This window comes from Somniosus microcephalus, chromosome 1 (genome assembly GCF_052327205.1).
Source record: "Somniosus microcephalus isolate GS21.2 chromosome 1, FLI_Smic_1.0, whole genome shotgun sequence".
Taxonomy (NCBI): domain Eukaryota; kingdom Metazoa; phylum Chordata; class Chondrichthyes; order Squaliformes; family Somniosidae; genus Somniosus; species Somniosus microcephalus.
The window spans coordinates 86,062,443-86,086,434 of NC_140987.1; the positions used below are offsets into that span (position 1 = coordinate 86,062,443).

Sequence of the window (23,992 nt, forward strand, 5' to 3'; positions counted from 1 at the left end):
TACTGGTGAGAGTAGTTTAAGGCTGCTAACCACTCTCTCCCAAAACACATCATCCAGCAGTATTTTCTTGATGTGGTTTCCATATCCCTAGACTGGGATATTGCCATTTCTTGCAGTGACTACTTACCCTCCAGAAGGCTGTTGTACATTATGACAACGCCACCGCATCTAGTGTTGCTGGGCAGCTTCAGTGTGTTCTTGTTCTTTGTCATTTGCTTGAAGTTGTAGGTTGCTGCAACTACCTGTTTTCCCCTGACATACTTAACAACTTGCTTGGCTCTCTTGTACAGTGTTTCCATGGTTCTCAAACCCATGATGTCCTTGAGGAGCAGGCTGAGCCCATGTAAGATTCAGGATCACAGGCTCACACAGATTACCCAACAGGGTTTTAGAAGTTGCAAGGCTTTTATTAAAGAGCTACAGTTTCAAAGCATAATCAGATATTACATATGGTTTAAGCTGAGTATAATAGACATACAACCCGTGACAGTAGAAAGCGATCTACGACTTCCCGAAGCGGAATGCCACGACCGGACGGACGGTTGGTTGGAGGTCTGGTAAGGCAGCGTGGAGGTCTTGGGTCAGTAAGTCTTTGCAGCCAGTAACAGCAGTCGCCTCTGTTGATTCGTCCCTCTGGCTGTTGGAGGTGAGCCAGCAGTGATTTCCACCTTGAAGAAGCCTTCGCCCCTCGCTGACTGATTCCCACTCTCAGCCCTCTATACTTATAGTTATTTCGGTGGGCTGTGATCTATCTATTGTCAATCATCTATCATCCAAATGTGCTGCGGGAAAACATTTCTCACTGCCCCTTTTTGCCTGGCTGACGAGGCCTTTCTCTTATCTTTCTGAGGAATGTTTTGTTATGTTTCTTTAAGGACATGACTTATCGGCTTCATTTTGTCTAGCTATGGTACCACCACCCTGTGTTGTCTTGCATTTTACGATCCCCTTATCACTTTCAGTGTTTGTTATTTGACCTTGCTGATACTTCCCCCATTTATTCCTAACTGCAGTTTTAATTTCTGTTCTAAGAGTCAAACTTCATCCATGAATCTAATAACTGTTTCTTACAAATTCCCTTCTTTGAGAAGGAAATATCCTTATTGACTTCTCACACCTTGCTCTTAACTATTCTAGCTAATTCTAAGTTATTGGCTCGTCTCCCCATCCGTTTGATAAGGCCTCACCCGGCTGCAGTAATTACAATAGAAAGTCATATTACACTCATTCTCTGAAATAGTGTTGTCCTCTGTGGACTCGTTAGTAGGTCGCAGGATCACTCCTTGTCTCACGATGATGTTCATCGGGTGGATGATGCCGATAATTGCTGCCAGTTCTATCAGAATCTTGAGCGGAGCCATCCTGTGCCGTGACCTATAACAGAAAATGTGGAGTATTTATTCTTTCAGTTTTTAACTGATTGATGTGGTACCACCTGGGCCTTTTCTTCCCCCTCTTATCTGGGATTTGGACCAGGTATACCGCGGGACTGGCTCGGTCTAAGATTGGGCAGGGTCTCACCCATTTAGGTTCAAAGGCATGTTCCCTTCTTAGGTAATTTAGGACCATCACCACATCCCCAATCTGATACTCAAAAGGCTGAACCTTTTTGTCAAAGTACTTTTTTATCCGCTGTTGGGCTACAAACTCATTTGTTTTCTGAATGTGTTCTATCATTGATTCCAACCATTTCTGGTTGGCCGCCCCTTGCAGGAGTGGGGTGAGAGATGGAGTGAGGAGGTGGGCCGGTGTCCTCATTAGCCACCCCGTCATAGCACCACGGGTATTTCACCTTATCAGGCTATCTGGGGTTGCTCTTATTGCCGTCAGGCACATGGGCAGCATGTTAGCCCATTGTGCGGGGTGGTCTGCACAAAACTTTTTCAACATAGTTTTAAGGGTCCGGTTCCCCCTTTCCACCACTTCTGATGATTGTGGGTGGTGTGCTATGTGTAGTTTGTGGGGGATTTTCATCGGGATTCCCCACCTGCAGACCACCTCACACAATAGCAGTTTTGCTGTCGTGAGAGCGGTGTTAGCCTTGCAGGGGAAGGCCTCAATCCATTTTGTGAATTTGTCTATCAGGACCAGCCAGTACTTGTAGCCCAGGGGCGCCGTGGCTAGAGGGCCTATGAAGTCAATGTGGACATGTGTCCAGGGCCCGTTTGGTGGCGGCCGCCGTAGTAGTGCCCTATTAGAGTGATTGCCTGGGTTGTGCTGAAGACACGCCAGGCACCTATGAACCCTGTTTTCAAAGTCTTCGTTACAACCGGGGTACCAGGCAGTGGTGGAGAGTTTCTCCAGGGTGATCTTTACAGAATAATGCCCCCCCACCGGGTGGGCGTGTAGCAGATCAAACAGTTCATCTCCCATCGATGGGGGAACACAGGTGACATAATAATCCGGGGTGTCACCGTACATGAGGATGGGCGTCAGGGTGCTGATCGGGTCCTGGTAGAGGAAGGTGTGTGAGGCCCAGGGGGTTGGAGCTGGCAGGGGCTGGCCCTGCTAGTGCCATGCAATGACTATAGAGTAAGGGTCATACATGGCCTGCAGGGAGGCTAGGTCGTTGACTGAGCTGATTGCTCCCACAGAGAGGGCATTGGGTTCCCGGGGTCGCTCCCATACCGGGGCGTTTATAGCAGCTTGCTTGGCGGCCTGATCAGCAGTGGAATTACCTCTAGCCAACGGCTCTATGGACCGGGAATGTGCCTTAACCTTACCCACATAAAAAGGTGCCGTACGTCCCCGCAACCAAGACCTGGAACAAGGTGGCATGTAACAGGGGTTTACTGTCGGTGGTACAAAAGTTATTCCGCGCATACATTGGCAAGGATAGCAGGGTGTTGATAGCATAGGCACTGTCGGACCAAATGTTAATGCTTTGGGAGGTGGTAACCTGAATGGCGGTTACGAGGGCAGCTACCTCGGCATATTGCGCAGAATGAGGGGTGCAGCTGTATTGGATAACCTCAGTTGGTAGGATAACGGCAAACCCGGTGTATGGTTTACCATCCTTGTGGAATGATGATCCGTCAATAAAGACATCCGGTGCCCCCATAATCGGTTCTGCCTGGATCGCAGAGGTGTGGAAGTCCAGCAGGGGAAGGGGACATTTGTGTGGGGGTCCGTCGTATAAGAGTCGCTGGGGCAGCAAAGTAATTCTTTTGGGAGTGACCTCCAAGTCACGCTGGGTCAGTTATAATGTCCAGTGGCTCAGTCGAGCAGATACTAGCGTGTCCCCCAGTCGTAGCAGCAGGTTGAGTGGCGTGTGTGGGCTGTGTAGTGTCACATGATTGAAACCTGTTATGTAGGTAAAGTGTTTGATGGCCCAAAAGGTGGCCAGCAGGTGTCTTTCACAGGCAGAGTAAGTCAGTTCAGCCCCCCTTAGGATTCTTGAAGCGTAGGCGATAGTTAATAGTCCGCCCTGGTTATCCTGACATAGGGCAGCCGCGAGGCTTTTCTCTGTGGCCCCTACCTCCATGTGGAAGGGCTCGCTGGGCTTGGGTGAAACCAGACACGTAGCCTGTGCGACAGCTTGCTTCAGCAGTGTCACTGCGTTTGTGCAGTCCTCAGTCCAGCCGAGTCGGACTTGGTCGTCGTTTCCTTTAAGTAGTTGATAGAGCGGTGCTGCTGTTTCTGCAAATCGTGGAATGAAAGTCCGCTGGTATCCCACCAGCCCGAGAAAGGAATGCAGGGCGGTTTTTGAAGTGGGCAGGGGTAGGCACTGAAGTTTTGATCTTATGCTGATGCTGGAAGCTCCAATTCGGACGCCTAAAAAGGTTACACTCTCCTGTACCAACTGGGCTTTCCGTGGGTGAACTTTTAGTGCAGCTTTTAAAAGTAGTTGCAGTAATTCCTAAAGGAGTGTCAAATGCTCAATGCGGTCTGTGGTAGCAAGCAGGATATCATCAACATACTGGAGCAAACAGGAGGGTCGTGAAAAGTCCTTCAGGGCCCCAGCCATACGCTTGTGGAAAATGGTGGGGGTGTTATGGAACCCTTGTGGCAGGCACGTCCAGGTATAACTCTGATCCTCGAACGTAAAAGCAAATTTAAACTGATCTTCCTGCCTTATGGGGATGCTCCAGAAACCATTAGAGATATCGAGGGTGGAGAAGACTTTGCTGCCATTGGGGATCTGTGAGAGTAGGGTGGGTGTTTCTCGACCCACCGGAGCGCAAGCGGGGGTATCTGAATTGAGCTTATGATAGTCGACAGTTACCCGCCAGCTGTCATCTGGCTTTTTGACTGGCCAGACAGGGGAGTTAGTTGTAAATGTGCCTTTGCGGACAACACCCTGCTTTAACAATGACTCGGTGGTTGCTCGAATATATGGTATATACTCTCGGCCGGATATGAGTATTGTTTTACGGGAGCGTGGACCGGACCGTTAATCTCCTCAGGTTCGGTCATGCTCCCGCAATCATGTTTGTGGGTCGTGAATACTCCCGGGACTGATTCTAAGATAACCCGGACTTCCGGGTCTGCAGAGGTAACTGGTTCATAGTCCTCTGATTTTTTAATCGCGAATACCGAGTGCGCACTGGACACCAGGGTGGGAGGTCCATTTTGAAGGTTCCACCAGATACAATTGTTGGCATAATCAATCACTGCCCGGTGACTGCCGAGCACATCACTGCCTAATATTCCCTGGCCGGTATGCATGGACATATAGATGGGGTTTTGGACCGCGACTTGCACCCCTCCTATGTCCAATACTATAGGAAGAGACCCTTGTATGGTCGCCTGAGTTGAATTGTCGAAACCTGATAGGAGCTGGGGCACACCTTTAGTGGGGTCAGGGTGGGGATCGTGGGTAATGGTGACAGAGGAGCCAGAGTCGACCAGCATTTGTTGCTGATGGCCTCCTGAATCAACACTGTGGACTACCGGCCTCCCATGACCATCGTGTTGGAGAGGGGAAGCCCCTCCCCCCTCTGGGAGTCATAATGTGGGTGGTGGAGGAAATGACCCATCCTGCTGTTGCACCATGGAGACCGGTAGGGCTTTCTGACTGACGCTTAGGGCGGCTAGGGCTGCCTCCACTCTCTCAAGCCGCTGGTCGGTTGCGTCGGGGCCTACATGCCTTGGGTAGTTGCAGCATTGGCGGGCATACTGGCCTAGACGCTGACAGCGAAAGCAGCATATTGAGTTGTTTATCCGTGGTGCGGATGTTCTGGGCTCCCCTGACCTCTGGTTAGGCAGCGGGCCTTCAACGGCCACTACTGCGCCTTGAGGGATGTTGGCACGGGTCTGGTCCCACGCAGCCTGGGTGCGAATCTGCAGTTTTCCCCCAGTGGGTGTCTTTAGAAACGTAAACACCTAGCGTGTGGCAGACCAATGGTTGGAGGCCATTAAGGAAAAGGGTTTTGAAGCCCGGGTTGTCGTAGTGTTCCCCTCTCTGGTGCACTGAAAGATATCGTGAAGTCTTTGCCCAAAAACGTTCGGGCTCTCCGCAGGGCCGTTTGGTGTTAGCAAGGAGTTGGTGGAAGTCCAGGCTACCCTCCCCCAAAACCTATGTCTCCATATCCTCAACATCGCTCCCTTCTATAATGCCCCGACCCATTTCTTGTTTCAGTTCTGTGGAACATGCCTCCAGGAGGACCTGTTTAAGGTCGCTCCCTTCTAGTTCTGGATGAGAAATTTTAAAAATCCTCCAACGCTGCCTGAGCTCGAGGGGGTCTGTGCGGACTCCCAGCGCTCCCAAGCTATTTTTTAGTGTCCCGACCTTGACTGCAGTAAGGGCCCATCGGGTAGTTGTCTCTACCCTGTTAGTAGTGCTTGAGGGGGTCTGCTCTGCTCCTTCTTCTCCTTTGCTCCCTGAGGGGGCTGGAACCGAGGATTCGGATTCTGCCATTGATCAGGTGACCACACACACTGGCATCTTGTCTGCTTCCGCGCCCCCCAACAGCGAGGGCGGAGCGGAGGGAGTAGGGATCTGTCCGAAACCGTCCCAACAAGAGTCGGGATCTGCCGGTTTAATTTTGGAGACAGCTGCCACTACTGCTCGCTGTTGGCTAATTTGTGCCTGCAGCTGTTGGATTTTTTCTAGGCACCGGGCGTGGTCTGCCTCAGGGGAAGCGGTGCTTTGCTGTCGATTCAGTTCCCTTACTGCCCCCCTCGCATCTTCCAACTCCTCCCTCAGCCTACGGTTCTCTACCTGTAACTCAATGTCATTATCTAGGATCTGGTCTAGCTTCCTTTGGGCACGCTATGCTTTCTCATTCTCTCTTTGCTCCCGGGCCAGCTGGGTGTGGAGCTCGGAGTTGTCCTGCTTCAGCTGCCGCGTTAACTCCCTTAACCCTTTAGCCTTCAGATTTTCTCGTTCAGCAAACAGATGTGCCCCATACGCCAACTGATCCCGGCCCTTCTTCAACTTAAGTTTGTTTTGGTGGATGTCTGCCGAAAGTTTGTCGAGAATGCAATCATAGTTCCCGCTTTTATCTTCTAAAATTCCTAGAACTCCCGTGGCCGCAGCCTTACCAACTTTTTCTGCCAGGCTGTCTATTAATAATTCTCGATGATATGCCAACGCCATTGTATTTCTGGTTTTACCTTTCAACAAGCTCTTTACCGCTCCCTTCTTTCAGAGAGAAAAAACACTATACACAGTCTAACCAACGATCACGTGCATTCGACCGGACCGCTCCCTTCTTTCAGAGAGAAAAAACACTATGCACCGTCTAAGCAACGATCACGTGTGTTTGACCGGTCCCTCCGGTCATCCCAACTGGAACCTTACAACTCCTAACTCCGTGATCCCACTTCTGACACCAATGTAAGATTCAGGATCACAGGCTCACACGGATTACCCAACAGGGTTTTAGAAGTTGCAAGGCTTTTATTAAAGAGCTACAGTTTCAAAGCATAATCAGATATTACATATGGTTTAAGCTGAGTATAATAGACATACAACCCGTGACAGTAGGAGCGATCTACGACTCCCGAATTGGAATGACACGACCGGACGGACGGTTGGTTGGAGGTCTGGTAAGGCAGCGTGGAGGTCTTGGGTCAGCAAGTCTTTGCAGCCAGTAACAGCAGTCGCCTCTGTTGATTCGTCCCTCTGGCTGTTGGAGGTGAGCCAGCAGTGATTTCCACCTTGAAGAAGCCTTCGCCCCTCGCTGACTGATTCCTACTCTCAGCCCTCTATACTTATAGTTATTTCGGTGGGCTGTGATCTATCTATTGTCAATCATCTATCATCCAAATGTGCTGCGGGAAAACATTTCTCACTGCCCCTTTTTGCCTGGCTGACGAGGCCTTTCTCTTATCTTTCTGAGGAATGTTTTGTTATGTTTCTTTAAGGACATGACTTATCGGCTTCATTTTGTCTAGCTATGGTACCACCACCCTGTGTTGTCTTGCATTTTACGATCCCCTTATCACTTTCAGTGTTTGTTATTTGACCTTGCTGATACTTCCCCCATTTATTCCTAACTGCAGTTTTAATTTCTGTTCTAAGAGTCAAACTTCATCCATGAATCTAATAACTGTTTCTTACACCCATGAGCTGCGCACCCAAAAGACGTAATATGAGGGTAGGCCTCCTCCACTTGAGCCCAAGCAGCCTTCATATTCGCAGCATTGTCAGTAACTACTACAAAGACCTTTTGTGATCCAAGATCGTTGATGACCGCTTTCAGCTCATCAGCAATGTATGTGCCTGTGTGTCTGTTGTCCTTCGTGTCTGTACTCTTGAAGAACACTGGGAGAGGAGTGGAGATGATGTAGTTTATGATGCCCTCCCCTCGTACATTTGACCACCCATCTGATAACTGCAACACAGTCTCTATCGTTTCTTTGAGCTTTCCTTGGACTCTGTTATACTCAGCCTCCAGCAAATAAGTAGACAAAGCATGTCTGGTGGGAGGACAGTATGCAGGGCGAATAACATTGAAAAATCTCTTCCAGTACACATTGGCTGTGAGCATGAGGGGTGAGCCTGTCACATATACAGCTCGAGCAAGGCACTCATCTGCATTCTTCTGGCTATGGTTATCCATAATATCAAAGAACCTTCCAAGCGGGCCAGGAGTTGCTGATGGTAAGGAGCCTGACGTTGAATGTGAACCATCATCTTCTTGAATAGAAACATAGAAGATAGCAGCAGGAGTAGGCCATTCAGCCCCTCGAGCCTGTTCCGCCATTTAATGAGATCATGGCTGATCATCCAAATTGTTGCACTTCCCCTTCTCCCAATCTATTGCCGTTCAGATAATAATCTGCCTTCCTGTTTTTGCCACCAAAGTGGATAACCTTGCATTTATCCACATTATAGTACATCTGCCATGCATCTGCCCAATCACCCAGCCTGTCCAAATCATACTGGAGTTTCTCTGCAACCTCCTCACAGCACACACGCCCACCCAGCTTTGTGTCGTCTGCAAACTTGGAGATATTACATCTAGTTCCCTCGTCTAGATCATTAATATATATTGTGAATAGCTGGGGTCCTAGCACCTATCTTTTTGACCAAGCTTTTGGTCACCTGTAGTAATATCTCCTTATATGGCTCGGTGTCAAATTTTGTTTGATAACGCTCATGTGAAGCGCCTTGGGATGTTGTAATACGTTAAAGACGCTATATAAATGCATGTTGTTGTAGTTTAGATTTGCTATCAAAAAAGGCAAACTTTTTGACCTTTAAGTAGAACTTCGTGAGAGTTGGGTGAATCTGCTAAACGGAGTGGCGACAGGAATTTGGAGAGAGTGGGAATTCTGTGCAGAGGAAGAAGATGCTATGTAATTTATACCAAAGGGCAATAGTAAATAAGTAAATATATAAATAATCAGGGTGATTAATTAGTTAAGAACACAAGAAATAGGAGCAGGAGTAGGCCATTTGGCCCTTCGAGCCTGCTCTGCCATTCAATAAGATCATGGCTGATCTTTTACCTCATCTCCACTTTCCTGCACTATCCCCATATCCCTTGATTCCCTTAATATCTATCGATCTTGGTCTTGAATGTACTCAATGACTGAGCCTCCACAGCTCTCTGGGGTAGGGAATTCCAAAGATTCACCACACTCGGAGTGAAGAAACTTCTCATCTCAGTCCTAAATGGCCCTTATTCTGTACCAGGTGTAAGATTTCTAAGAGTTTTCTGTAGGTGGAGGTTCTGCAGAAAGCGGAACTCTCCGCCCGCAGAGGCCCTTCTCTAGGGCAGGCGTCTGATCTGCCAAGAGCATTCTTGACAGATCAGAAATGCTGGTTTGCTTCGCATGCCTGAAACCGGCATTTCCGATGTCCCTACGGGTGTGTACACAGCGCGTACACACCCGTAGGTATCGGAAAATACGAGCCTCTGCTTTTCTATTTTTCCTATCAAAGTGGATAACTTCACATTTTTCCACATTATATTCCATTTGCCATGTTCTTGTCCACTCACTTAGCCTGTCTATATCCCCTTGAAGCCTCCTCACAACTTACATTCCCATGCAGCTTTGTATCATCAGCAAACTTGGATATATTACATTTGGTCCCCTAATCCAAATCATTGATGTAGACTGTGAATAGCTGAGACCCAAGCACTGATTCTTGCGGTACCCCACTAGTTACAGACTGCCAACCCGAAATTGACCCATTTATTCCTACTCTCTTGTTTTCTGTCTGTTAACCCATCCTTAATCCATGCTAGTATATTACCCCCAATCCCATGAGCCCTAATTTTATTTAATAACCTCTTGTGTGGCACCTTATCGAATGCCTTCTGAAAATCCAAATGCACCACATCCACTGGTTCCCCCTTATCTATTCTGCTAGTTATAACCTCAAAAAACTAGATTTGTCAAACACGATTTCCCTTTCATAAATCCGTGTTCACTCTGCCCAATCCTATTATTATTTTCTAAGTGCCCTGTTACCACGTCCTTAATGATGGATTCTAGCATTCTCCCTACTACGGAGATCAGGCTAACTGGTCTGTAGTTCCCCGTTTTCTCTCTCCCTCCTTTCTTAAATATAGTGGGGTTACATTTGCTACCTTCCAATCCGCGGGAACCGTTCTAGAATCTATGGAATTTTGGAAAATGACAACCAATGCATCCACTATCTCTATAGCCAACTTTCAAAACCCTAGGATGTAGGCCATCAGGTCCAGAAGATTCATTGGCTTTCAGGCCCATTAATTTCTCCAGTACTACTTTTTTATTAATACTCATTTCTGTCAGTTCCTCATTCTCGCTAGACGCTTGGTTCTTCACTATTTCCAGGAAGTTTAGAAACATAGAAGATAGGAGCAGGAGTAGGCCATTCGGCCCCTCGAGCCTGCTCCACCATTCAACGAGATCATGGCTGATCATCCAAATTCAGTACCCTGTCCCTGCCTTCTCCCCATATCCCTTTAGCCTTAAGAAATATATCCAACTCTTTCTTGAATATATTTAATGAACTGGCCTCCACCGCCCTCTGTGGCAGAGAATTCCACAGGTTCACCACTCTCTGGGTGAAGAAATTCCTCCTCATTTCAGTCCTAAATGTCCTACCCCTTATCCTTAGACTATGACCCCTGGTTCTGGACTCCCTGACCATCGGGAACATCCTTCCAGCATCTAGTCTGTCCAGGCCTGACAGAATTTTATAGGTTTCGATGAGATCCCCTCGCAATCTTCTAAACTCCAGTGAGTATAAACCCAATCGACACAATCTCTCCTCATACGTCATTCCTGCCATCCCAGGTATCAGCCTGGTGAATCTTCGCTGCACTCCTTCCATGGCAAGAACATCCTTCCTCAGATAAGGCGACCAAAACTGCACACAATACTCAAGGTGCGGTCTCGCCAAGGCCCTGTACAACTGTAGCAAGACATCCTTGTTCCTGTACTCGAACCCTCTTGCTACGAAGGCAAACATACCATTTGCCTTCTTAACCGCCTGCTGCACCTGCATGCTTACCTTCAGCGACTGGTGCACAAGAACACCCAGGTCTCTTTGCACTTCCCCTTCTCCCAATCTATTGCCATTCAAATAATAATCTGCCTTCCTGTTTTTGCCACCAAAGTGGATAACCTCACATTTACCAACATTATAGTGCATTTGCCATGTTTCTGCCCAATCACCTAACCTGTCCAAATCGTACTGGAGTTTCATGACATCCTCCTCACAGCATACCCTCCCACCCAGCATTGTGTCGTCTGCAAATTTGGAGATACTATATCCAATTCCCTCGTCCAGATCATTAACATATATTGTGAACAGCTGGGGTCCTAGGACCGATCCTTGCGGTACCCCACTAGTCACTGCCTGCCACTCGGAAAAAGAGCCGTTTATTGCAACTCTTTGCTTTCTGTCTGCCAACCAGTTCTCTATCCAAGTCAATACCTTGCCCCCAACCCCATGTGCCTTAATTTTGCACGCTAATCTCTTATGCGGGACCTTATCGAAAGCCTTCTAAAAGTCCAAATACACCACATCCACTGGTTCTCCCTTATCTATTTTACCAGTTACATCCTCAAAAAATTCCAGTGGATTAGTCAAGCATGATTTACCTTTTGTAAATCCATGTTGACTTTGTCCGATCCTGTCACTGCTTTCCAAGTGCTCTGCTATTACATCTTTTATAATGGACTCTAGCATTTTCCCCACTACCGATGTCAGGCTTACCGGTCTATAATTCCCCGCTTTTTCTCTGCCACCTTTTTTGAATAGTGGGGTAACATTAGCTACCCTCCAATGCATGGGTACTGTTCCAAAGTCTATTGAGTTCTGGAAGATGACCAGCAATGCATCTACTATTTCTAGGGCCACTTCCTTAAGTACCCTGGGATGTAGATTATCAGGCCCTGGGGATTTATCGGCCTTCAGTCCCATTAATTTTCCTAACACCATTTCCCTACAAATACTGATTTCTTTCAGTTCCACCCTTTCATCAGACCCTATGTTCCCCGGTATTTCTGGGAGGTTATTTGTGTCCTCCTTTGTGAAGACAGAACCAAAATAAGTATTCAGTTGGTCTGCCATTTCTTTGTTCCCCATTATAAATTCCCCCGATTCTGACTGCAAGGGACCTACGCTTGACTTCACCAATCTTTTTCTCTTCACATCTATAAAAGCTTTTACAGTCAGTTTTTATGTTCCCTGGAAGCTTACTCTCATATTCTATTTTCCCTTTCTTAATTAATCCCTTTGTCCTCCTTTGTTGAATCCTAAACTGCTCCCAATCCTCAGGATTAGTGCTTTTACTGGCCAATTTGTATGTCCTCTCCTTGGATCTTATGCTATCCCTAATTTCCCTTGTTAGCCACGGTTGAGTCACCTTTTTTGTTTTATTTTTATGCCAAACTGGGATGAACAACTTCTGTAGTTCATCCATTCGGTCTTTGAATGTTTGCCATTGCCTATCCACCGTCAACCCTTTGAGTGCCATTCCCCAATCAATCCTACCCAACTCGCTCCTCAGACCATCGTAGTTTCCTTTATTTAAATTGAGGACCTTAGTTTCTGAGTTAACTACTTCATTCTCCATCTTAATGAAGAATTCGATCATATTATGATCGCTCCGACCCAAGGGGCCTCGTACAACAAGATTGCTAATTAATCCTTTCACGTTACATAATACCCAGTCTAAGATGGCCTGATCTCTGGTTGGTTCCTCGACATATTGGTCCAGGAAACCGTCCCGTAAACACTCCAGGAATTCCTCCTCCACAGTATTGTTACTAATTTGGTTAGTCCAATCTATATGTAGATTAAAGTCACCCATGATGACTGCTGTGCCCTTATTGCACGCTTCTCTAATTTCCCTTTTAATGCCATCCCCAACCTCCGCCTTACTGTTTGGAGGTCTATATACCACTCCCACTAATGTTTTTTTCCCCTTAGTATTTCTCAATTCTACCCAGTTTCCACATCATCAGAGCTAATATCCTTCATTACAATTGTGTTAATCCCTTCTTTAACCAGTAATACTACCCCTCCTCCCTTTCCTTTTTGCCTATCTTTCCTGAATATCGAATACCCCTGGATGTTGAGTTCCTAGAATTGGCCATCCTTGAGCCACGTTTCCGTAATCCCAACCAAATCATATTCGTTTACCTCTATTTGCGCAGCCAATTCATCCACCTTATTACAAATGCTCCTCGCATTAAGACACAAAGCCTTCAGGCTTGTTTTTTTAACGCTCTTAGACCTATTAGAATTATTATTTACTGTGGCCACGTTTGATTTAAACCATTGATTTCTCTGACTGCCACTTTTTGCGCCTTCTTCTGTGAAGACAGACACAAAGTATTTGGTTTAATTTCTCTGCTATTTCCTTATTCCCCATGATAATTTCTCCTGTCTCAGCCTGTAAGGGATCCACATTTACTTTCGCTAATCTTTTCCTTTTTACATACCTACAGAAGCTTTTACAGTCTGTTTTTATGTCTCTCGCTAGTTTACTCTTATATTCTATTTTCCCTTTATCAATTTCTTGGTCCTTCTTTGCTGAATTCTAAAATCCTCCCCATCTTCAGGCTTACTACTCTTTTTGGCAGCATTATAAGCCTCTTCCTTTGATCTACAGGAAACTCGAGCCACCGGCAAAAATCAGGAGCCGTTTTTTTTTTTTTCTTCTCGTGGCTTTTTTTCCTTCTCGTGGCTTTTTTTTTTCAACAGTCAGGCTCTGGAAAGTCTCTCTGAAGCTGTTGCTAAGCTACAGAGACGCTTCCAAGGTACGGGCCGACTGTTTAGAAGCTGTTGCTAAGCAACAGTGTTTGTTATCAGATACGGAGATGAAAAGCTCCGTATGCTTCAACATTAACGCTGGTGTGTCCAGCAGTTTTGAGGGAACGGCAACAGCTCGGTCCCGTCGGTGCCGGATAGCACAAAGTTTCCTGTAATACTATCTTTAACTTCTCGTTAGCCACGGTTGGACCACTTTTCCTGTGGGGTTTTTGTGCCTTAAAGGAATGTATATTTGTTGTAAATTATGTATTAATTATTTAAATGCTAGCCATTGCTCATTCACTGTCATACCTTTTAAATGTAGTTTCCCAATCTACCTTAGCCAACTCGCCCCTCATACCTACGTAGTTTGCTTTGTTTAGATTTAAGACCCTGGTTTCGGATTTAACTAAGTCACTTTCAAACTCAATATAAAATTCTATCATATTATGGTCACTCTTCCCTAAAGGCCCCTTTACTACAAGGTTATTAATTAACCCTTTCTCGTTGCACAATACTAGATCTAAAATAACCTGTTCCCTAGCTGGTTCCTCAACATACTGATCTAGAAAACTATCTTGCATACATTCCATGAATTTGTCCTCCACACTTTTACTGCAAATTTGGTTTGCCCAGTCTATATGTATATTAAAGTCCTCCATGATTACTGTATTACCCTTGTTACATGCGCCTCGAATTTCCTGATTTATACTCTGCCCTACATTACAACAACTGTTTGGGGGCCTATAAACAACTCCCACCAATGTTTTCTGCCCCTTGCTGTTTCTTAGCTTCACCCAAACTGATTCTACTTCTTGATTTTCAGAGCTAAGATCCTTTCTCTCTACTGTCTTTTCCCATCCTTTATTATCAGGGCTACTCCTCCTTTAGCTTTGATTTATTTCTCTTTTTCCCTGATGTCACCTTAGTCACTGATGCCTTATTAGCTTTGTTACTCTCTGTCCCTTCCTGACCCACTGTTTATTTTTACCCAAAATGCTACTCTGCTCTAGAGCCTTGACATTTCTCTCACTGCTTTTAAATGTACTCTTTCCTGAATTCTCCCACCACCCCCCTTCATTAGTTTAAAGCCCTGTCTACTGCCCTAGTTATTCGGTTCGCCAGGGCACTGGTCCCAGCCCGGTTTAAGTGGAGCCCGTCCCAACAGAACGGCTCCCTCTTTTCATTTTTCCCCTTGGATCCAAGTAGAGGATACCAACATTAAAGGGATCTGAATTGTATTAAATAAAAATCTGATTATACATAAATAATAAATAGGAGTAAGGGGATACTAAACTAAAAACCAGATATACACATACATAACAAAATTGGATATAGACTTTTAAGCAAAACCATGGGACAGCCCAGATCCATTATCAGCAATCCCTGCACCATGAGGGAACTCCAAAATGCTTCATGTGTCCTGGATAACCACGTGTGCCGGAAGGGCCTCCAATTGCTCTGAGCTTGAGGAACGGCCGGAGGCATTGCAAGACATATAGGAGGCTGAGAATTTTCTGGAGTGTCCGTTCAAGGAGGTGGTAACTCAAGCGCAGGCAGAAATCCCGAACTTGCATTCAATTTCATAGGCGGTATGACGGCGTATTCATACCGACCGCAAATTCTGCCCCACCGATCCTGGGGAACTTCAATGCAAAACATCTCTCATGAGGCGACCAGTTCATTATGTCTGCAGGCAAAGAGCTGCTGGACGTAACTGATGATCTGGCACCTTGAATTCCCTCCAGTCTACTTCCAACAGCAGCAGCTTCAACTTTTGTAACGTACTCAACTGTGTCATTGTGATAACAGTTGTGGCCAGCAAGTACTTGGAACCAAAGGTCCAGTCGCTCCTTGCCTAAATGTAGATGAAATCAACTTGAAGTGCAAGATGCGGGTCAGATTTGGACACTCCTGTGGTACATCATCCACCAGCTTTGAAATAATGACCATTCAACCCAATAGTTTCTGTTTGCTCGTTTGATTCAGTTCCATTTAAAGACACACTTTTCTTCCAGTTTCGACCAAGGACTAATATTATACTTGTCTCTTCACAGCTATTAATACTCACGGTGTGGAGATGCCGGAGTTGGACTGGGGTGGACAAATGTAAGAAGTCACACAACACCAGGTTATAGTCCAACAGCTTTATTTCAAATCACAAGCTTTCGGAGCGCTGCTCCTTCTTCAGGACTATAACCTGGTGTTGTGTGACTTCTTACATTAATACTCACAGCACTGTATACTGCTATCACTTACAATGCTTTTCCCCCCCCTCTTTGCTGTCCTTTTCCCGTCGACTCGCAAACTTTGAAGCACGTGTGTCACGATTGGTGAAAAGAATAAGCTTCCTGCAGCAGCGGACAGACAGGATCTTAAACTGACGGCACGTTTTTTTTAAATCAACCGGAAGCCCAGAAACGCGGGACCGCCTTGGCAGATAACATGGCACCAGTGCAGGTGAAGGTAAGGTCGCCGGCACGGCGAGTGCCTGTATGTATGTGGCGGGGGTTGCTGGCACGGCGAGTGCGATCCTCTCTCAGCAGCGATTAGCTCGGGCTCGGCCTGGCTCCCCGCGGTTGCACTCGGTGAAATCGGGCGGCGCGCTGCCTCGGAGAGCTGGCTGTGTGGCGGCCGCTGCCGGGCGGGGCGAGCCGGGGGAATCCCAGGTGACGCACGCCCGCGGGTGTTCCATCGCCCATTGTTCGCTGGCGTTCGGTTGGCAACTTGTTGCCATTCAGTGTTGGGAAATCCCGCCCCTCGGCCCGCGCTGGCTTTCTGCGTCACTGCCCTCGCCAGGCAGCTGCTTTGGTTGGTTGTCGCCGAATGAATGAATGAGCCTGGCTCTCGTACAGTCCCGCGCCTGGGTGAAGTTCTTGCTGCAGACTTTTGGGAGGAAGGCGTGCAGTGTTTGAACTCTTGAGGCACAGTCTACAGACTGAGATGATGCACTTCGTATTTCACGTGTATATATATTCAGTCGGAGGATATCCCATCACAAGAGGAAAGGAAAATGTTGATTAATCCTCATCTAATTTAAAATTATATTTTAATTTTCCGAAATGCACAACTTCAGGACGTCCCAAAGTACTTTACAGCCAATGAAGTACTTTTGAAGTGTCGTCACTGTTGTAATGTAGGAAATGCGGCGGCCAATTTGCGCACAGCAAGCTCCCACAAACAGCAATGTGATAATGACCAGATAATCTCTCTTTTTTAATGATGTTGAATATTGGCAGGACACCGGGAATAACTCCCTTGCTCTTCTTTGAAATAGTGCCATGGGAACTTTTACGTCCACCTGAGTGGGCAAACTGGGCCTCAGTTTAACGTCTCATTCGAAAACCGACTCCAACAGTGCAGCATTCCCTCAGCACTGCACTGGAATGTCAGCCTAGATTTTTGTGCTCATGTCTCTGGAGCGAGACTTGAACCCACAACCTTCTGACTGGGAGGCGTGAATGCTACCAACTGAGATGGCTGACGCTACTTTTAAATCTAGCAAGAATAAAATTTTCTCCAATTTGCCCCATCATTATTATTCGAGCATTAGTTTTGGTTAAATCAAATGAGTCTCCTGCATTCTCCAACCTTGCAGGCAGAAACCTTAATCACATTAAACCATGCAGATAGTAGTGACTGGATTTAGTTTATGGGACAGGAGTACTGATTCTTACATTCATGGGAGTGATTTTACAAATTTATGCACCAGGATGAAGCAAGAAAATGTATACCTTTTGTAAAGAGTTGCTTTAAAAAGTATTTCTGTAACTTTTTTATCTTCCTGATCAAATTGCCTTGTTTGCAGTGCAGAGGTTGAACAAAACAACAAAAATAATGACATTTGCACATTGTTGTACAGGTAGTTAGAAACCTTTGGCTGTCATTTCCCTGAATGAGGTTGAGGGGTGATTTGATAGAGGTGTACAAGAGTATGACGGGTTTGGATAGGATAGACTGGGAAAGGCTGTTCCCACTAGTTGATGGTACAAGGACTAGGGGACACAGATTTAAGGTTTTGGGCAAGAGATACAGGGGGGACGTGAGGAAAAACTTTTTTACGCAGCGTGTGGTGATGACCTGGAATTCGCTGCCGACGGAAGTGGTGGAGACACTCAATATTTTCAAGGGGAGACTGGATAGGCACTTGAGGGAAATAAACTTGCAGGGCTACGGGGATAAAGCGGAGGAATGGGAATGACTGGATTGCTCTACAGAGAGCCAGCACGGACTTGATGAGCCGAATGGCCTCCTGTGCCGTTATGACTCTGAGTCTATGACGAGTAAAGTCATTTCACAAGCACTGCAGGGATGCACAGAAAGGCTTCAACCACTTGTGCTGGTGTTGGCCATGTTGGCTATTTCTGCCTTTACTTTCAATGTTATTGTTGTTTATATTGTAGCATAGAAATTGAAGGCAGGAGTCATATTGTGCCTCTGACATATGGAAGGTAACCCAGAGCTGTATTTTTGATCAGGTAACAAACTGACACATTTACATGGCTTAATTAAGTTCCTGCTAACTACCGTAAAGGAACTGTTAGGTTATTTTAAAATTCTCATCCTTGTTTTCAAATTCCTCCATGGCCTCGTCCCTCCCTATCTCTGTATCCTATTCCAGCCCTAAAACCCTCCAAGATCTCTATGCTCTGTCAATTCTGGCCTCTTGCGCATCCTCAATTTTCTTCACTCCACTATCGGTGACTGTGCCTTCAGCTGCTTAGGCCCTAAGCTCCGGAAATCCTTCCCTAAACCTCTCCGCCTCTCTACGTCTCCTCCTTTAAGGCATTCCTTAAAACCTACCTGTCTGTCGCCTGTCCTAATATCTCCTTACGTGGCTTGGTGTCAAATTTTGTTCAATAACGCTCCTGTGAAGCGCCTTGGGACTTTTTAACTACGTTAAAGATGCTATATAAATGCAGGTTGTTGTAGTTTAGAGATGCTATTTAAAAAAAAAAGGCAATTTTTGACCTTTTAAGCAGAGCTTCATGAGAGTTGGGTGAATCTGCTAAATGGTGTGCTGAAGGTCATTTAGATTTGACTGGATAAAACATCTTGGAAGACATTTCACTGAAAGAGGGTGTTGTTACATGTTTATATTTTAGCAACAAATTCAGCTTAAATCTAACTGGTACCTGTAAAACAATGCAGGTTGCTGCTTTCAGGAGAGATGGGGCAGTGGGAGAAAATTGGGAAGGAATAGGAAGTTTATCCTACCGCACAAAATTGGTATGGTTTCTAAGATGTAGTTTTCCAAAATAGTTACAACGTAGGGTCCGGATGTTTCCTTTTTGTTACATGAGCTGCTTATTTTTTTTATATATCTTTCTCTCTGGGGGTCTACATGCTTGACCATTTGCATTTCTAACCTTTCTGCTCCTTTATGATTTCACTTTGCAACAGTTCATTTGTGATGCCTTATTCCTCACCCCACCCCCCACCAACCACATTGGCCTGTCCATTGGATGATTGCACCATTTTGTCAAAGGTTAATTATTTAAAAGTTTATATAACCTTCTTGAAGGAACTGTTTGTGTTCTTTTATTGTGTCGCCAGTAGATCGTTAATAGTCACTGACCTCAATAGTTCGAGTGTACATTCTGATCTCAAATTTGTTCTATTATAATGATAGGCAAAGCTAAATGTGCAACAACTTGCCCATCACCTGTCTTTTTACCTCCACCCTTCCCACTGTCCAGGGCCCCAAACACTCCTTCCAGGTGAAACAGCAATTTACTTGTACTTCTTGCAATCTAGTATACTGTATTCGCTGCTCACGATGCGGTCTCCTCTACATTGGGGAGACCAAACGCAGATTGGGTGACCGCTTTGCGGAACACCTCCGTTCAGTCCGCAAGCGTGACCCCGAGCTTCCGGTCGCCTATCACTTTAATTCTCCCTTCCACTCCCACTCTCATCTCTCCGTCCTTGGCCTCTTACATTGTTCCAATGAAGCTCAACGTAAGCTCAAGAAACAACACCTCATCTTTCGATTAGGCACTTTACATGGCAAGCAAGCCCCAGGTGGGCAGAGAAAACGATTCAAGGACACCCTCAAAGCCTCCTTGGAAAAAGTGCAACATCCCCACCTGGGAATCCCTGGCCCAAGACCGCACAAAGTGGAGGAGAAGCATCCGGGAAGGCGCCGAACACCTCAAGTCACTTCGCCTGGAACAAGTCAACCAAGCGGAAGGAACGCACGTCAACCCAAGCACCCCACCCACCCGCCCCTTCAACCACTGTCTGCCCCACCTGTGACAGAGACTGTAGGTCCCGCATTAGACTCATCAGTCACCTGTGAACTCATTTTTTGTGTGGAAGCAAGTCATCCTCAGTTCCGAGGGACTGCCCAAGAAGAAGAAGAAGGCACTTTACAGCCTTCTGGACTTAGCATCAAGTTCAATTATTCCAGACTATAAATTGGCCCCTGTTGTTTTTTTTCTCTTGTTTCCTCACATGGTAGCTGTTAATGTTGCTGCCATCATCATCCACACATCATCTAGAGCCATCTTTTGTTTCTTAACTTGTCTCATTACCTTTTGCCTTACTTGTCTCATTACCTTTTGCCTTACACTATCATCCCTTTGGTCTTTCAATCTCTCCTGCCTTCCATCCCATCGCAGACCTTCCCTTTGTTCTTTCCTCCCCTCCTCCCTGCCCTTGCTTAAACATCTCTCCTCCCTAACCTTTTCCAGTTCTGATGAAGGGTTGGACCCGAAACGTTGACTCTATGGGGGTGATTTTCACGAAGGAGGCGGGACTACAACTTTCGGGGTTGTAGTCACGCCTCCATCGAGATGCGGCCAATCCACGCGATTTTAACTTGATTGACCTTGTTGAGCCCGCTGGGCGGGCTCAGCAGGCCAATTAAGGGCCACCTGGCAACAGGTGACGTCACAGACTGAAATTTCATCTGTCAAGACATTTTGACAGATGAAATATCAGTGCTTCACAGCTGTTTGAAGCTGTCAAACACTGACAGTCTTACTTCTAACCTGAGTCCTTCTACGCAGACTAAGTTAGAAATCTCTCCGGCACAGAAAGCTGCAGGCTGTCACTTTTGACAGTTCGCAGCCGTTCTGCTTTCTGTGCGGGTTGGATGATGGACTCCCGAAACCTAGAGGAAGGAAGGCTAAAAAGGTAAGTACAGGTAATTTAAACTTCTTTACACACTTTAGACACACCAAACACACTTACCTTTGCACTCATGCACCCATCACTCACCTGAACAGCGACATCTCGACCCCTCCAAGTCCTTCAACCAGATGGCCCGACGACTCTAACTTGGCGTGGTTTGGGGCCGTCGGGAATCCCACACTTCAAGCTTTAAAATAGGGATTAGGCTAAAAACTGCCTGTCAACTACCTGTTTAACAGGCAGTTAATTGTCACTAATCCCTTCCCGCCTCGGGTAGGCCGGTCCCAGTGCGGGGTGGGTACCCGCCTCCTTTGAAACTTACATGGAGGCGGGATGGTGTCGGGACCCCCGAATTCGGGACTTTAACCCCCCGCAAGCCTCCAATCCCGACTCCACGGGTCAGTTAAAATTGAGGCCTATTTCTCCTCTCTTAAATGTTGCCTGACCTGCTGAGTGTTTCCAGCACTTTCTGTTGTTATTAGAGATATTGGCCTAGAAATTCAGTATAGCCACTTTTGGGGCGGTAAAGTCGGGCGGTCGCTAAAGTTAGCGCCCGCCGGAAAGTGCAGGCCAGTTCGCCGAAATTCAGTAGATTTGGCCAAGAGTTTGGGCGAGCGCTGAAACTGGCGTTGCACTCCTATCTTTAGGCGCTAAGCCGGCGGTGCGGACTGATAACGCCGAGGCCGGGCGCAGCGCAGGTGCGGTCATGTTTTGATTGACAGCAGACACCCTGACGCCGGCCAGCTCTTAAAGGGGGAAGGGTTGACTTGGTCTGCAGCCACGCCCTGGATAGTGGAGCCCTGCAGCTAGGCCTGAACACTGCTGGTGGACCCAAATAGCGCCTGAAGCCATGGAGAAGGCCCGTGAACGAGCGCAGCGCTTCTCCCAGCATGCTTTGAGGGTGCTGGTTAGGGGGTTGGAAAGGTACAAAGAGATCTTGTGCCCGGACAGTGGCAAGAAGGCTCCCAGGAGGCAGTACAGGAGAGCCTGGAGGAAAATCGCCCACAGGGTGTCAGTCAACAGCGATGTCCCCAGGACTGGTGACCAATGCCGCAAGAAGTACAACGACCTCACTCGGATGGTCAAGGTGAGTACCCTTTCCAGTGTCCTCCTCATCCTTGCATGTGCACCTCACATTATGGGCAAAGGGACCTCAAAGGCCTAATGGCCAGCCCTCCTCCCGCAGCTATGGCACTGGCATGATCCTCAATAGCACTTTCTGCACTTAACACACTGGCCAAGCTATTCGACCATGGGAGGCAGTGCACACAACAACAGGGCACCACACTGGCCAAGCTATTCGACCATGGGAGGCAGTGCACACAACAACAGGGCACCACACTGGCCAAGCTATTCGACCATGGGAGGCAGTGCACACAACAACAGGCCACCACAATGTACTTCGAGGCCGTCCTTTCTCTTGCAGGCCAAGATGGCCCGGAATTTGAAGAGCCAGAATGTCACCGGGGGAGGCCGTGCCCAGTTCCAGGAGCTCAGTGAGCTGGAGGAGAGCGTGGCTCGACTCATGCGTGGCCGGGTGACTGGCCCTGTTGCCATTGGAGATGCCGACCCTGTGCTGCGACCCAGTGGTAAGGACATGACCGTTTGGACCTCTCTCGTTCCCCTAGCGCATCAGATCTACATCCTTTGCCACTGTCCGACCAATGCGCTGAATGCCACCACTCATGCCTCCCTCGCTGACGCCCTGTCCTCACTCTAAAGCTACTCTTGTGCCTTCCTGCTTTCAGCTGGTGAGGAGGAGGTCCTTGAAGCTGAGAGTGCCAGTCCCTCGGAAGAGGAGGACGACGAGGACCAACAGGAAGGCGGCACATCGGGCAAAGCCTCATCCGCGCCAGGGGATGGCAATGGAGGGGAGACGTCTTGCCTGGAGGGGAGCCAGGGGGAAGTGCTGCAGGGGGGTGTAGCTCCTGGGCCCAGTGGCGTCCAGGCACGTGGGAAGGGTGGGGCAGAACGGCGGCCTTCTCCCCAGAGGGGGCAAGTGTTGCAGGGGAGGCCAGTTCCTGGGCCCAGTGGCGTCCAGGCACGTGGGAAGGGTCGGGCAGAACGGCGGCCTTCTCCCCAGAGGGAGAGTCCGGCTTCCAGTCCGGAGACGGTCCTCGCCCAGGAGGTGCGCCTCCTAGATGAAATGTCCGCGGATTCTGAGCGCCGCCACAAGGAGTTCATGGGGGTTGTGGGACAGTTGCCTCAGGCCATTGAGTCCCTGGCTCATAGTGTGGCCGCTTTCGGGGACTCACAGGCCAGGGGTGTCGAGCAACTCGCGGCAGCACAGGCCAGGGGTGTCGACCAACTCGCGGCAGCACAGGACAGGGGTGTCCAGCAACTCGCGGCAGCACAGGACAGGGGTGTCCAGCAACTCGCGGCGGCACAGGACAGGGGTGTCCAGCAACTCGCGGCAGCGCAGGACGCGAGTCGCGAGTTCATGAGTGGTGCCGTGCAGACACTCACTGATCTGATGCGGGCACAGACCAGGGCAGTTCGGGCACTCACTTCTGCCACACTCGCTGTGTCGCGGATGCATCGCCAAGGCACCCGCCGCCCTGCTGCAGCACAGCAGTCTGGCCTCCACCAGATTGCTGCGCTTGCTGCACTGCCAGCCCGGCCGAGTGCCAGTGTCTCTGGCGACCAGCGAGCGCCTGGCATCAGCCAGCTTGCCCCCATTGCTGCAGCCGCCACTGCAACTCCCCCAGCCAAGGTGCGACGAGCTGCTGCAGAGACTGATGCTGCAGCAGTCAGCAGCCGGCCCCTCCAGGGCCGGTCCTCGTCTAGGCCGACCCCCAAGGGCATCTGCCGTCACGCATTCTGCCCCTCAGGAGCCTTCCCCCAGCCTTGCAACACCCACAGGGCCCAGGTTGAGGCGGAGCAACAGGTCGGGCAGGGGCCGCACAAGGCTGCACAAGGACTCGCCCTCTCGGCACACCCAGTAGAGTGTGTTGGCAACGGTTTTTTTTATATGGGGGTGTTTGTGTTGTGGGGGGGGCTTCTTTTGGTAAGGCCGAGGATGAAGGCCAATTGGATGGGCAAGTTTTGTTATTCCTCCCCAGGTTGTGGGAGTGAGATATTTTTGTGACTGTTTTTTGGGGGTCTTGTCTGTTTTTCTGTTTCATGTGGGAAGGGCCCTGAGTTTGTTAAATAAAGCTTTTTATTTATTCAGCTTGTCCAGGTGTCATGTTTCCAGTGGTTGTT

The 23,992-nt window shown here is 48.0% G+C and overlaps 1 protein-coding gene and 1 long non-coding RNA gene across 6 annotated transcripts in view; one reads left to right on the plus strand and one right to left on the minus strand.

The window, feature by feature from the left end:
- The window catches only part of mtap (methylthioadenosine phosphorylase), a 293,107-nt gene that overhangs the window by 11,450 nt on the left and 257,665 nt on the right, over positions 1 to 23,992 (plus strand). Inside the window, exon 1 of one of the 5 annotated variants that reach the window (XM_085984020.1) lies at positions 3,948 to 4,022. The exons of 1 other annotated variant lie outside the window; for it this stretch is intronic. In XM_085984020.1, the coding sequence (XP_085840146.1) occupies positions 3,981 to 4,022 (42 nt within the window). In that variant the 5' untranslated portion in view covers positions 3,948 to 3,980. Of the gene's footprint in view, positions 1 to 3,947; positions 4,023 to 4,937; positions 5,004 to 16,008; positions 16,118 to 23,992 lie in introns of those variants that run through there. 3 more of the 5 variants (XM_085984008.1, XM_085984011.1, XM_085984016.1) reach the window with 3 other exon arrangements.
- Positions 387 to 15,818, minus strand: LOC147124222 (uncharacterized). The gene is made up of 2 exons (XR_015077872.1): positions 6,917 to 15,818; positions 387 to 1,374 (listed from the first exon to the last, which is right to left on the minus strand). It is a non-coding gene; the product is annotated as an uncharacterized LOC147124222 (long non-coding RNA).